Consider the following 15,936-nt stretch of genomic DNA (forward strand, 5'->3'; position numbering starts at 1 on the left):
GTAAGACAAATACAGAATATTTTCTCTATAAATGCAGAATAGTGTTTAAGGAAAACTCAAAGTTGGCATCTAAATAATTTTAAACAAGATAAAAATAGCTTTGAACAAAGTTCTGATTTTAAAGTGGTTGCAACTTAAAACAAACATGAATTATGATTTGATTTATAACTTGTAAATTCAAAGGAGGAAGGGGCTGTACAATCTCACTGTCCTACACATAGCAGGTGATGGATTAATGCTCTGACAAGTTCATGAATTCCATGTCTGCATTCTGACAATTGTTTTAAAATAAATTTTAAGAATGAACACAAGGCTGGGTGCAGTGGCTCACACCTATAATCCCAGCACTTTGGGAGGCCGAGGTGTGTGGACCACGAGGTCAGGAGTTTGAGACCAAACTGGCCAACACAGTGAAATCCTGTCTCTACTAAAAATATAAAAATTAGCTGGGCATGGTGGTGCACACCTGTAGTCCCAACTACTGAGGCTGAGGCAAGACAATTGCTTGAACCCGGGAGGCAGAGGTTGCAGTGAGCCGAGATCGCACCACTGCACTCCAGTCTGGGCAACAGAACGAGACTCTGTCTCAAAAAAAGAAAAGAATGAACATAAATGACTACATGTAGTCATATAAAATTTTTTTTAACTGGCCCAGGCTCTCTTCTCCAAAATGGCAGTAAGCAACCAGTCAGTCACCTGGTACAGGAAGTCAGAGCCAGCTGGGGCAGGGAATGGGACCCACTGAAAACCAGCAGTTCAACTACTTGTTATTCATTTAACTACTTATTATTCAACTTTTTATTATTAACTACTTACTATCCAACCACTTATTATCCAACTATGTATTATTCATTCAACTACGTATTATTCATTCAACTAATTATTCAACTTATTATTCAACTATTTGCCTACTTATTTGACTACTTATTATTCGACTATTATTCAACTACTTATTTGACTACTTCTTATTCGACTGCTTATTATTTGACTATTTATTATTCGACTACCTATTCAACTACTTATTAGTTACCTTGACTTCCTTATCTTTAATGTGAGATGATGACCTGCTAGTGACAGCTTGGTCTTGAAGAGATTGAGTGTAAAAACACTTTTTTAAAAAAGTTAAAAAAAAAAAGTTTAAAAAAAAAAGTTTAAAAAACTTTTAAAAAACCCATACAAAATTACAGCACTGTTGCATCCAACCAACTCCTTCAAGGACACAAAACCATTACTTGTTATGGTTTGAGTTTGTCCCCACCAAAACTCATGCTGAAATGTGATCCCCAGAATGGCAGCACTGGGAGAGGGGCTGGGAGAAGGGTGTGTGTCAGGGGGCGGCAGCGCTGGGAGAGGGGCTGGGAGAGGGGTGTGTGTCAGGGNGGGAGAGGGGTGTGTATCGGGGCAGCAGTGCTGGGAGAGGGTTTGGTAGAGGGGTGTGTGTCAGGGGGCAGGCAGTGCTGGGAGGGGGCTGGGAGAGGGGTGTGTCAGGGGGCGGCAGTGCTGGGAGGGGCTGGGAGAGGGGTGTGGTTCAGGAGACGGATCTCTCGTGAGTGGCTGGGCGCTGTCTGAATTCGTTCTTGCAGCATGGCATTAGTTCCTGAGAGTGGGTTGGTATAAAGCTAAACCTCTTTTTTTTTAAATTAACTAGTCTCAGGTATTCTGTTACAGCCACACAAAACGGACTAAGATACATTTTTTTTTTTTTTTTTTTGAGACAGAGTCTCATTGTGTTGCCCAGGCTGGAGTGCAGTGGTGCAATCTTGGCTCACTTCAACCTCCGCCTCCCTGGTTCAAGCAATTCTCTTGCCTCAGTCTCCCGACTGCCTGGGATTACAGGTGCGCACCACCACACCTGGCTAATTTGTTTGAAGTAGAGATGAGTTTTCGCCATGTTGGCCAGGCTGGTCTCGAACTTTTGGCCTCAAGTGATCCGTCCACCTCAGCCTCCCAAAGTGCTGGGATTACAGGTGTGAGCCACTGTGCCCAGCCTTAAATATGTTTTAGTTTGAATTACATTTTCAAAATTTCCCCCTTGCAAAGTATTTAAGAATTTGGATTCCTTTTCCCCTCAATTCACAGAATTAATGAGAATGTATCAGTGAAGAAAATCTGAAACCTGGCCGGGTGCGGTGGCTCACGCCTGTAATCCCACCACTTTGGGAGGCTGTACAGACTTATCAACACAGACCAAGAATCACCAGAGCATGCAACTGGACTCACAATGTAACAAAGCTGTGACTGGCACCGTCACATCAATCAGTTGCAATGCTGTTTCCAAAGGGACCAGTAGAGAAAGAGAGCTTCAAACGAGGCCCCGGGGATAAAGACAGCCACCGTCTCTGACACCACAAGGCCAGCAGAAAGCCCTTCAAAGATGGCCTTCACCAGGATCACAGAGTCTGCGACACTTCACCTAGAACGCTACTGTGCTTAGGACAGAAACAGGCACAACCAGCTCCCCATGTCTTGCTTTTCTAGACTGAACTAAGGAAGCTCAAGAAGGTATGCGAGCAGATGACAGGCCTAAAACAATGAGAGAGCCGGCAGCTCACCCTGGGCAGCCATGCCGGCTACACAAACATCCATGTGACATCAGAAGAGAAGTACAGGCCTCCTCTTCTGGCATCGCTGTGGAGGGGGTGCTGCCGCTGCTCTCCCGGACAGGAGTGTTTTGAAGTGATCCCAGACCCGTGGCTCTCAAAGTGAGGTCCCCTGGCCAGCAACATCAGCATCACCCGGGAGCTTGTTAAAACGCAGATTCTTGGGCCTCACTCCAGGCCTCTGGGTCAGAGCTGCGATCAGCACTCTAACCAGCCCTCCAGGGTATTCTGAATCAGGCGAATGTTTGAGAATCCCATTTTATTTATTTATTTATTTATTTTTCCTCAAACAAAATCTCTTTGTCACCCAGGCTGGAGTGCAGTGGCCCGATCTCAACTCACTGCAACTTCCATCTCCTGGGTTCAAGCGATTCTCCTGCCTCAGCCTCCTGAACAGCTGAGATTACAGGCCCCTGCCACCATGCCTGGCCAGTTTTTGTATTTTTAGTAGAGACAAGGTTTCACTATGTTGGCCAGGTTGGTTTCGAACTCCTGACTGCAAGTGATCCACCCGCCTCAGCCTCCCAAAGTGCTGGGATTACAGACGTGAGGCACCATGCCCAGCCAAAACCCCATTTTAGATACAACTAGCCACATCATTTGCAGGGCCTGGTGTAAAATTAAAATGTGGGGTCCCTTGTTCAACAATGGTTACGAATTTCAATAGGAATACAGCATGAAGCCGGTGTGAGGCCCTTTGGAGGGCAAGGTCCTGTGTGGCTGCCCAAGCCACAGTCCCGTGAAGCTGGATTTGGGAGAATGAGTGCGTCTTATGTATTCAGAATGTTCTTCCCATAAAAAGCCCATTCCTTAATGCTTCAGGGGAGAAAGATTTTTCCATTCTTGGTACCAACCGTGTACTCTCATGGAAGCCACCAAAAAGGATCAACTGTCTCTTCCAGGCCACCATCCGATGTCCACTCCGACCCGAAGGACCCCCTGTTGATCTAAAATGAAAGAAACAAAAAGACACCATCAACTTGCTTAATTTCTGGTTGCTCTAAAAACAACAACGAACAAAACCCAATTTTTACACTGATTTCTGTTTTGTGAGCACTTAGTGTTCACAAATTAAATACCATTTAATCTGATCCACGAGCTACCAAACCATCCTGCTAAGAGCCCAGCTAGCTATGCTCAAACATCAAGAATAAAGCAGGAGACCGTCTCCAAGACCTTGGACTGCATAAAGATTTCCTAGGTAGGATATTATAAACTGGACTCTGCCAAAATAAAAAAAACTTCAAAAATACACCATCAGAAAATAAAAAGGCAAGCGACAGATGGGGAGAAATATTTTAAAACATATGACTGACAAATGACTGGTATCCAGAATCTATCTTTTTTTTTTTTTTTTAAGATGGAGTCTCCCTCTGTCGCCCAGGCTGGAATGCAGTGGCCAGATCTCGGCTCACCACAACCTCTGCCTCCCGGGTTCAAGTGGTTCTCCTGCCTCAGCCTCCCAGGTAGCTGGGATTACAGGCGTGCAGCACCACACTCGGCTGACTTTTTTGTATTTCTAGTAGAGATGGGGTTTCGCCATGTTAGCCAGACTGGTCTCGAACTCCTGACCTCAAGTGATCTGCTCGCCTCGGCCTCCCAAAGTGCTGAGATTACAGGCATGAGCCACTGCCCGGCCCAGAATTCTATCTTAATAGTAAGATAAATGACTCCATAAAAATACAGGCAAAAAATTTGATCAGAAAGTTCATTAGAAAAATGAAGGAAAAAAAGATGGAAAATGGCCAATGAAAAAAGGAAAAGATGCCCAACATCATGAGTGGTCAGGGAAAACACATGCCAAGTCCACAGTGACCTCCAACCACACGTGGCTGGGCACCTGAGATCAAGACAATATCAAGTGCTGGCAAGGACACGGGGCAGCTGGAGCCATGGCACCAGTGAGAACGTAAGACAGTGAAACCACCGGTGAGAATCTAAGACAGTGAAACCACAGGGACTGTTTCTTGTCATGTGAAACATAAACTTAGCGCACAGCTTAGCAATCTGACGCTAGACATTTACTCAAGAGAAAGGAAAACACCGGTCCGCACAGACGGACGTGCACACGTTTACAGATGCTCTGGTAAGTGTCACCGCCAGCAGCCCAGCTGTCCCTCAGCGTGTGGTGCTCCCCACATGGGGGAGGACTTCTCAGAAAAAAGGAATCGTTTACTGATGCACATAGCAATGTGCATGAATCTTAAAAACATAGAAAGCAGGTTCTGCGGGACTCCATGCACATGAGCGTTTTAAAGGCGAGATCCATCTTTGGCCCAGGGTGGCTGCCCGGGGCAGGGGCTGGGAGAGAACCAACTACAGCTCTCTGGGGTGGTGAGACGGGGCCACATCTTGACTGTGGTGGGAATTACATAAGTGTGCATATTTCTTTCTTTTTTTTTTTTTTTTGAGACAGAGTTTCGTTCTTGTTGCCCAGGCTGGAGTGCAGTGGCGGCAATCTCGGCTCACTGCAACCTCTGCCTCCTGGGTTCAAGCAATTCTCCTGTCTCAGCCTCCCAAGTAGCTGGGATTACAGCTGCCTGCCACCACGACCGGCTAATTCTTGTATTTTTAGTAGATACGGGGTTTCATCATATTGGTCCGGTTGGTCTCAAACTCCTGACCTCAGGTGATCCGCCCGCCTCGGCCACCCGAAGTGCTGGGATGACAGGCGTGAGCCACCATGCCCAGCCAAGTGTGCATATTTCTTAACACTCATCTAAGTGTACATGTGCATTTTATTGAATTTTAATGTAATCATGCCTCAATAAAACTGATATAAAAATACATGGCATTAAAAAAATACAAAAATCAAATTTAAAACCTTAAAAATATATACAAATAATAAAAACAAAACTATAATCAACCTCCCTAGTAATCAAATAATTTCAAATAAAGCAGAGATACCATTTTGTTCTATCAACTTGACAAAGATGTTTAAGAATCAGATTCCATTGGGAGGCCGAGACGGGCGGATCACGAGGTCAGGAGATCGAGACCATCCTGGCTAACACGGTGAAACCCCGTCTCTACTAAAAATACAAGAAAATTAGCCGGGCGAGGTGGTGGGCGCCTGTAGTCCCAGCTACTTGGGAGGCTGAGGCAGGAGAATGGCGTGAACCCGGGGGGGGGCGGAGCTTGCAGTGAGCCGAGATCGCGCCACTGCACTCCAGCCTGGGGCACAGAGCAAGACTCCGTCTCAAAAAAAAAAAAAAGAATCAGATTCTTTATAATACTGCATGTCGCAGTAGGTGAAAAGGCAGGTGCAAAGCAAATCCTATCCCAGCTTCTACCTGGAGGGTTCTCAGTGGTTTTCTCGTCTTGATTCTTTCCTGCATCTCCCAGCAGTCCTCCAGTGAACAGGCACAACTGTCACAACCAGAGAGAGGAGCAATGACACAGAGAGGGGTGGGGGGGAGGCGCTGGCGAGCAGGTGCTCAGAAAGCTCGCAGAGGTGCTTACGCCTGCTGCGGATGTGCAGGGCGCCCAGGCAGAGGAGGCCGGGCACACAGGAATGGCTCTGGGCTGCAACATCGGCCCGAACAGGCTGTGTGTGCTGGGACTACCCAGGAAATCTCCTAGAGCCGCAAGTACCAGGGCAGGGCCTTAAGGAGGGTTGGTGGGCACAGTCACTACAGCCACTCCCTGGGATCCTCACTGATGACCCGCCTCACCTCCTACTTAGGAATCCACTCCTCCCTGGGATCCTCTGTGGCTTTCACACCCGCTCTCCACCTGGACCTCCCCTCTCTCCACACAGGTCACAGCGACTCTGGGCTGCAAAGGATGGTTACAGGTTCAATCACACAAGTCAGTGCCTATTTAGGTAATGCATTCTTCCTCCATTTATTTTTTGTGCATGTTACACAACTGTCCCCAAAACCCACTTACAGGGTTTTATGTAAAAGCCCACCAATGGGCAGGTACCCTAAAAAACATATCAAGATGGCCGGGCACAGTGGCTCACGCCTGTAATCCCAGCACTTTGGGAGGCCAAGGTGGGCGATCACAAGGTCAAGAGTTCAAGAGCAGCCGCAGCCTTACAACATGGTGAAACCCTGTCTCTACTAAAAATACAGTAATTAGCCGGGTGCAGGCGCCTGTAATCCCAGCTACTCAAGAGGCTGAGGCAGGAGAATCGCTTGAACCTGGGAGGCGGAGGCTGCAATGAGCTGAGAATGAGCCACTGCACTCCAGTCTGGGCGAGAGCAAGACTTCATCTCAAAAACAAACAAACAAACAAAAAAACCACACACACAAAGAAAACACATCAAGACACGGAATCTCAAATGTAAAAGGAAGCTTGAGTGATCTCATCCAAGTTTACTGGACTTCAGAGACAGAATTCACTGCATCGTCAGGGTGACTGCTAGGGGTCCTTGCTTGCCCCAAACTGGAACGAATTCGGTTCTCACTGTTCAAATGCAGGGTCCCACCAGCTTCTCTCCTCTAGCACCCTCCATCATATCAGCATCCCTTTTAATGTATCACTCAGAATGACCACCACACCCAACCATGGAATGTCAACCAGAAGCAGTCAGTCCCTTTTGCTAGACACCAATTCTATTAATCCAACCCGGAGCTAGCAAGAGCCTTTGGGGTGGCCCCTCACATACTGACACCTAGCAGGATCTCAGCTCACTAAGTTTCTCTAGAGTCCAGCAAGCTGGCCTCACTTCACAGTTCCAGAGACTCCAAAGCAGCTCCATCCCCTCCGGGCTGGGCACCCCAGGGACACGGCCATCCAGCAAACATACTACACCAGTCAATTGAGAAGAAAACCCCACACATACGGAGCAAGAAACGAACGCCCCTCCTGACGAATTTCCTGATGCATTACTTTATAAGAACAATCTGAGGATCAGACCTTCCTCCAAATCTAAACCAGTACTGAAACCTCGTCTCTAGTAATAATACAAAAAATTAGCTGGGCAAGGTGGCGGGAGGCTGAGGCAGGAGAATGGCGTGAACCTGGGAGACGGAGCTTGCAGTGAGCAGAGATCAAGCCACTGCACTTCAGCCTGGGCGACACAGCAAGACTCCGTCTCAAAAATAAAACTAAACCAGTGTGTGTGCATCCAAGTCCGCTTCAAAAAAAGAGGAGAACCGAGGGCTGCTACTGCCGTCCCCATCCAGCCAAGGAACACAGGCCTGGGGCCTGCAGCAGCCCCGTCGCTGAGGGGTGCCCCCGGCTGCCCTAACCGTGCTGGGGCAGGGCCTCCTGCTGCTGCCTGCATGGGAATCCCACCAGAGTCTCATCCTCTGGCTGACACAAAGGACTCAATTAACTTTTTGTGGCAGTAGCCAAATATCACTGTGCTTTCTACCTAAAAAGGGAAAACTTTTCTATAAAAAGATTCCACGTCCCTCTTTAGAAAAATAAAGCTACGGGCTGGGCGCGGTGGCTCAAGCCTGTAATCCCAGCACTTTGGGAGGCCGAGACGGGCGGATCCCAAGGTCAGGAGATCGAGACCATCCTGGCTAACATGGTGAAACCCCGTCTCTACTAAAAAATACAAAAAACTAGCCGGGCGCGGTGGCAGGCACCTGTAGTCCCAGCTACTCGGGAGGCTGAGGCAGGAGAATGGCGTAAACCCAGGAGGCGGAGCTTGCAGTGAGCTGAGATCCGGCCACTGCACTCCAGCCTGGGCGACAGAGCGAGACTCCGTCTCAAAAAAAAAAAAAAAAAAAAAAAGAAAAATAAAGCTACTTTAAAAAGCCCATTTATATTTGAATCCCCAACAGGCTTTTCAACTGCTATCATTCCTAAATATGGAGTCTTAAAAAATCCACATGTCCTCCTCAGTCAGAGGCCTACGGACAGCACAAAATACAGGGGAATGTCGTGGGGGCAGCTGCCTCGAGACTCAGGAGTTGCATGCAGGATGGAGCTCCAAGCAGGGCGAGCTGCCAGGCAGTGTCACCACCAGGCCCCTCGACTGGGCCACTGCCGTGACATTTACAGAAAACAGATACACACCAGGTAACTCTACATGCTTAGGGTATAATCAGAATTAAGCACTCTATGCAAACGCTTCTCTACGTGTTAGTCTACACCTTACAAAATTGTACAACACACAGTCACGCACTGCTTAATGACAAAGACAGGTCTGGGAAACAACACATCGTTAGGCGACCTTGTCACTGTGCTGTCCGAGTGCACACACACACTCCTGGAAGGCACAGCCTACCACACACCCGGGCTGTCGGGAGAGCCCACTGCTTCCAGGCTACAAACTTGGACACCATGGTACTGTCCCAGATACTTGAGGCCACTGTAACACAACGGCAAGTATATGTCTCAGCACAAAAAAGGAAGTAAAAACACAGTCTGATCATCTCAGCGGACCACCACTGTATGCACAGTGCGTTGTGGACAAAAACGTGGTGAAGCAGCCCAACTGCCGCACAGGTGCCTTGAGACAGCTGCCGAGCAAAGGAGCAATTCCTGCCGGATCCCTGAGAGTCCGGGTCACAGGGGCTGAGCCAACAGGAAACTCAGTCTAGTGGCTCATCCTCAGACTAGAGAACACCTGTCTTTCAAGAGCAGTCACAGTGCAGCCAGGGGGGAGCCATGTGCATGCATCTCCCCTTTCATTTCAAACACATGCCTTTGGAATTTCACCCTGCTTTTCCAAGTATCAAGTCCATCAAGTAATAAATGATGGCATAGTAAAGACAGGGCACTTAATCACGTTGTGTGGCATGATTAGTAGCCGTCTCCAGAATTCAGGTAGCCTAAAAACCGCACCCTTGTCTCATCTTAATGACTACCACTCATAGAAAAACCACAATTTCTGTTTATTCTGCGCCAGGCACAGTCCTTTTATGTGCATTTATCCTCACAGCAAACTCGTGGTGCAGACATTACCTTTATTCTCATTTTACAGATAAGAAAATTGGCCGGACGCGGTGGCTCATACCTGTAATCCCAGTACTTTGGGAGGCCGAGGCAGGTGAATCACCTGAGGTCAGGAGTTCAAGACCAGCCTGGCCAACATGGTGAAACTCTGCCTCTATTAAAACTACAAAATTAGCCAGGTATGGTGGTAGGCAACTGTAATCCCAGCTACTCGGGAGGCTGAGGCAGGAGAATGGCTTGAACCCGGGAGGCAGGGGCTGCAGTGAGCCGAGATGGCACCACTGCACTCCAGCCTGGATGACAAGAGCGAAAATTCTGTCTCAAAAAAAAAAACAGAAAGAAAATCAAGACCCACGAGTCAAGAAACCCATGAAAACAGTCTGTGGCACAGCCAGAATTTGAACCAAGGTGTTCTGGCTGTCAACACTGATTAAGACACTAAATTACACCAAATGAAGTTAGAGGCCTCAGTACCAATATAAACTTATGGGTCAAAAACCATCTATCCTAGGCCAAGTGCGATGGCTCACGACTGTAATCCCAGCACTTTGGGAGGCCGAGGCAGCCAGATCACTTGAGGTCAGGAGTTCAAGACCAGTCTGGCCAACATGGTGAAACCCCAACTCTACTAAAAATACAAAAAATTAGCCAGGCATGGTGATGCATACCTGTAATGCCAGCTACTCGGGAAGCTAAGGAGGGAGAATCACTTGAACTCAGGAGGCGGAGGTTGCAGTGAGCCGAGATCACACCACCGCACTCCAGCTCACCTTCCCGGTTTCTTTACAAATCAGTCTCTTTTTTTTTTTTTTTGAGACAGTCTCGTTCTGTCACCCAGGCTGGAGTGCAATGGCACGATCTTAGCTCACTGCTACCTCTGCCTCCCAGGTTCAAACGATTCTTCTGCCTCAGCCTCCCGAGTAGCTGGGATTACAAGCACCCGCCATCATGCCTAGCTAATTTTTTTTTTTGTATGTTTGTAGACATGACATTTCACCATGTTGGCCAAGCTGGTCTTGAACTCCTGACCTCAGGTGATCTGCCCGCCTTGGCCTCCCAAAGTGCTGGGATTACAGGCATGAGCCCGTGCCCAGCCCAGTCTCTTTAAGTACACATGGGTCTCGCCTCCGTCCTATCACAGATACAAATGATCATCCATCAGCAAACTGCACAACGGGGAATCCATACACACCCCGGCTTTCCAGCAGGGCAGTTTCTGCCTTCATGAGCTCCTGCTGTTTGCTGTTGATAGAACCCAGGTGGTTCCGGCGAGTCAGAGCTTCAGACCATGTAACCCAACCCGCCCACGCCCATGCCCAGAGGGCAGAGCAGGGCCTGTCCATTCCTGTGGTGACCTGTACTTCATGCCCGCGACTCTCAGGGGCCAGTCACTATTAGCTAACTCGTTGCTGTCCTTCACTACAGAATCGTAAAGTAACAGAATCATCCTGCCCAGGAGCCTTCTCCAGGAAACTGACTTTCACTCAGATGCAGCTTTAGCTGAGGACCAAATGATAACCCCTTCCTCACATCAGGAGGAAAGAGCGCTCATGCTTGCACGCACACACACGCGCGTTCACACACGTGTGCACACACATTCGTGCGCATCACATCTATATCTTCATTCAACCAAACAGTATCAATCATCTCCCAAGTGCTCCGGTGCACACAAAGATGCATGCACTGCCCAAGAACATTCACAGCAACACTGCCATAGCAGAAAAGTGGAAACCAAGTGCCCAACAGAGAACAGAAAAACAAAACGTGGTCCATCCACACTTCAGCCCCTCATCCACACACCAGCCCCTCACCCACCCACACACCAGCCCCTCACCCACCCACACCAGCCCCTCACCCACCCACACACCAGCCCCTCACCCACCCACACACCAGCCCCTCACCCACCCACACACCAGCACCTCATCCACCCACACACCAGCACCTCATCCATCCACACACCAGCACCTCATCCACCCACACACCAGCACCTCATCCATCCACACACCAGCACCTCATACAGCCACAGGAGTGAAGCGCTGACGCCCGCAACAGCAGGACACGTCCTGACAGCACCATGCGGAAAGAAGAGCCCCTCACAGAGGCCACGGGTTTTGACTCCGCTTTTGTGAAATGCCCAGAATAGGCAGATCTACAGACGCAGACGGCAGGGACGGGGGATGGTGGGGTGACTGCTAGGAAAGATGGGGTTTCTTTTTGGGAGACAAAAACGCTCTAAATTTAGATCACGGTGTTGGTTGCACAATTCTGTGAATATGCTAAAAACCACTAAATTATACATCTGAAAGGGTGATTTGATGGTATACGAATCACATCTCAGAAAAAGCTGTTAAGAAACACCTATGGGGCGGGGTCCTGAAGTGGCCTGGCCTCCATCTGTGGTTTGTGAATCACAGATGATCCCTCAGAGGGCACTGGCTCAGACAAATCTCCCCCAACCCCCTGCACCTCCTCCAGGGGACAGAAAGAGAAGGTGGCGAGCGCCTGGAGAAACGCTGGCTGTCATGTGTGGCAGGCCGACCTAACCAAGCTGTGAATATTCAAGCCCGCAAGCTCAGCAGGCAGGGCAGGCCCACCGTGACTGAGGAGGCAAACGAGAGCTCCAGCGCTCCCACCCGACATGTGTGCGTCCTGAGGGGGACCGCCCGCTGCGGCTCTGCTCCCTTTCCCAGAGGCCCCGGGCTGAGCAGCACAATGGGAGATTGACAGGTTGCGGGGGTGAGTAGAAGGGAAACCCTACTTTGGGGGGTTCCCAGGAGCAGCCACCTCCCCCCCTGCTCCAGAGCCTGATGCTGGGAGGATCCAGGCCAGACTGGGCAACAGGGTCTCTCTGCCTCCCAGCCCAGCACGGGGGTGTGACTCCTGCCTTCCTGGCAGCTGCCCGCACCCCCAGCTGTGACCCATCTCCACCATGACACACCTTCGTTAAAAGAAAATGCTCTGCAAACACCAGATACTGGCGTTTTTAGTGTTTCACAATGTCCAGTCACTCTTGCCAAGAACTGCAGACACTTTCAGTCACCAGCATCTGTTTACATGGGAGGGAAAAGGGGAGTCTTACAACCCCTCCTCTTCCCAGCCCTTCCCACGCCCTCCATGATTAACACCACTGCCCTGAGCACAGCTCCTGCCTTTGCAATGAACTCCCTTCAAACTCACATGAGCGCACACACACTTAAAACACGCAGAAACAAAAATAAGAAGCGGTTAGTACGGAGATCTGTGCTGCAAAGTCAGATCGGGGCAGCTTTGCAGGCAACTCCCACTCAAGGGAGAGACTGAAGAGATCTCAAAATAGCTGTGAGGGCCACACGCAGCCGTCCAATGAGGCGGGATGCTCACGCGCCTGAGTTTTGGTCTTGACATCAGCATTGCTATTTTCCCCCTCATTTCCAAACCATTATGACGTCAAGTATATGTCTGCTGCTAGAATGGAGATGAGAGACTGTTACAAAGTATCCACATGACACCCTGTCTGTTGCTAGAATGGAGAAGACAATGAGAGACTGTTAAGAAGTATCCACTCCGCCGGAAGCAGTGGCTCAAGCCTGTAATCACAGCACTGTGGGAGGCCGAGAGGGGTGGATCACCAGGTCAGGTGATCGAGACCATCCTGGCTAAGGAGGTGAAACCCGTCTCTACTAAAAAAAAAACAAAGAAGTATCCACTCATCATCCAATGTGCTACAAAAACACTCACCAATCAACCAACCAACCAACAGGCAGGAGAGGGCACCCAGCAAGTGCTCGCCCAGACAGGAGGCCAAGGCACCCTGTTGCTTGCCAGTTTGAGGTCCATGGTCTGTGAGGAACCAGGCCGCACAGCAGGAGGTGAGGAGGGTCAGCAGGCATCACAGGCTGAGCCCCACCTCCTGTCAAATCAGCAGCAGCATTAGACCCTCACGGGAGTGCGAACCCTATTGTGAGCTGCAACGCGATGGATCCAGGTTGCGAGAGCTGGGTTGTGAGCTCCTTAGGAGAATCTAAGGCCTGATGATCTGAGGTGGAACAGTTTCATCACAAAACCATCCCCCCCCCCACCCACCATCGGGGGAAAAATCGTCGTCCATGAAACCAGTCCCTGGTGCTGAAAAGGTTGGGGACCACTACTATACATTAACCTGACTCAAATCAGATTATCAGCATCCCAAAATATGCATCACTGTTAAAAATGACCAGGTAACAGGAGGGAATCTATTCTGCCTTCCTACAAGAAAACCCTTAAAAGACAAAGAAGAGACTGACTACTCCAGATACTGAATTCAGACTCCGTGCGCCTCTACCAATACTTAATTCCCCCCAACTTCAGTCCCTCAGCTGAAAAACTAACTCCCCCACAGAAGTAAAAAATATTCACTAAAAAACGAAAGCGCAGTGCAGGACTGCGTCGCGGCAGGCACGTCTATTCTGTCTCCTGACGAGCTCTTCCTGGACTTCTCAAAAGACATACGCCCACCCCATGGGGATTCTCACACGAGGCCTGCCAGAGCAATCTTCCCCAGAAAGGGCAAAAACCGTCTTCACTGCAGCTGAATCTCCTGACCTTTCTTTTTAGGTCAATTAAAAAAAAAAAATGACAGAGGAAAAACAGCCAGAGTAGTCCTCTCTCAGCAGTGGCCACAAAGTGTGTGAACCACAAAGCCCAATTACTGCACCAGGATGCCACACACCACAGCCCAGCCCGTGAAATCAACAGGCCGCCTGCGCCCTTCAGTCCCCTGTACCATTCCCAGCTACACTAGCCCATGACGATCTGGTCACACAGCACTCAGAGCCTGACCAGTCAAACAACCATTCAGAGAATGCTTTCATTCTACTATCATCAGTAACTTACAAAAGCAAAACCTACACTACTTTCATTGTTAAGGATCTAAGAGTATTTTACATGAATAATCTTACTTCTTTTAAGCAGCAGCTAAAAAAAATTCACATCAGTTGAACAGTATTCAAAGTAAGCATGCTTTCTACCAGTGATGGAGGCTGATGGATCACCAGCCGTCAGCATCGGGATCGTGGAGAGCGTACAAGGAGGCGTTGGGGTAAAACACAGATTCCTCAACCCCACATCAAACCTGCTCTGAATGGGACTGAGGTCTGGAGCGCGAGGGCAGGAAGGAGCATTCTCCTGGGCTCCCTAGGGGCTACGTGGAGTATGAAGATTGGAGAACCACTCCTCAAGGTCCTCTTCTCTGCCAGCGGACGGCACTGCTGGCCACCGTGCCAGGAAAACCCCCCACTGTTCTCTAAGTTCAGAATCAAAACCCAGCCCCTGCAGACGAGTTGCCCACAGCGTCCTCCTATCAGGGCAGGCAAGACTCATTCTGCAAGGCGCCGCAGCTCAGTCCACCGTCTGCCACAGTTATGAAGTGAGGATGAGCACGGAGAACACTTGAGGAAAACCATGAAACAGGAGCGCCCGCACAGGCATCAGCGCTAACAGCCCTCCCTCCACATGCCAGCACCGGCACTAACTGCAGGCTTTTGGGAGAACCATTAGACACAAGGTCAAAAGCTTTCTAAATGTATATGCCTTGCATTTTGATGTTCTGTTAAGTCTCAGGGCTTCACTTGTGGCCCAGGTTGCAGTGCAGTGATGCAATCACAGCTCACTGCCACCTAGAACTCCTGAGCTCAAGTGATCCTCCCACCCCAGCCTCCCAAGTAGCTGGGATTATACACACGCACCAGCACACCTAGCTAACTTCTTTTTTAGAGATGGGTGTTACTATGTTGTCCAGGCTGGTCTCAAACTCCTGGGCTCAAGTAATGCTCCCACCTCCGCCTCCTAAAGTGCTAGGATTACAGGCATGAGCCACCGCACCAGGCCTGGACTCTACAATTCTACTTCAGGCCATTTTAAACTTGACTGAAGGTTAAAAAAAATAAATGTAACTTCCCAGGGGGTTTAGCGGTTAGGATTTGACACTCTTTACCACCACAGCCCAGGTTTAAATTCTTAAGTAAATAAATAAACTCAACTAAATGGACAGATGCACAATGCTCCCCAGGGGAGGACCGGGGGTGTGATGGTGTCACTGCCTAAATGCGATTTATCAGCAAACACAATCCAGTCAAAATCCTTCTGGACTCTGGCCGGGCGCGGTGGCTCACGCCTGTAATCCCAGCACTTTGGGAGGCCAAGGCAGGTGCATCACAAGGTCAGGAGATCAAGACCATCCTGGCTAACATGGTGAAACCCCATCTCTACTAAAAATACAAAAAAAATTAGCCGGGCGTGGTGGCAGGCGCCTATGGTCCCAGCTACTCGGGAGGCTGAGACAGGAGAATGGCGGGAACCCGGGAGGCAGAGCTTGCAGTGAGCTGAGATCGCGCCCACTGCACTCCAGTCTGGGAGACTGAGCAAGACTCCGTCTCCAAAAAAAAAAAAAATCATCATCATCATTCTGGACTTTTAAAATTAGAATTTGGGGGCCAGGTGTGGTGGCTCATGCCTGTA

At 49.3% G+C, this 15,936-nt stretch overlaps 1 protein-coding gene across 7 annotated transcripts in view; it reads right to left on the reverse strand.

Annotated features, from left to right (window-relative positions):
* Positions 1 to 15,936, reverse strand: part of KLHDC4 (kelch domain containing 4) — a 57,129-nt gene that overhangs the window by 22,483 nt on the left and 18,710 nt on the right. For 5 of the 7 annotated variants that reach the window (XM_025370539.1, XM_025370538.1, XM_025370536.1 and 2 more), the window contains one exon: positions 3,455 to 3,547. The exons of 1 other annotated variant lie outside the window; for it this stretch is intronic. In XM_025370539.1, the coding sequence (XP_025226324.1) occupies positions 3,455 to 3,510 (56 nt within the window). In that variant the 5' untranslated portion in view covers positions 3,511 to 3,547. Of the gene's footprint in view, positions 1 to 3,454; positions 3,548 to 14,895; positions 14,953 to 15,936 lie in introns of those variants that run through there. One more of the 7 variants, XM_025370540.1, reaches the window with a different exon arrangement.

The sequence above is a fragment of the Theropithecus gelada genome, chromosome 20 (genome assembly GCF_003255815.1).
Source record: "Theropithecus gelada isolate Dixy chromosome 20, Tgel_1.0, whole genome shotgun sequence".
In the NCBI taxonomy this organism is placed as follows: domain Eukaryota; kingdom Metazoa; phylum Chordata; class Mammalia; order Primates; family Cercopithecidae; genus Theropithecus; species Theropithecus gelada.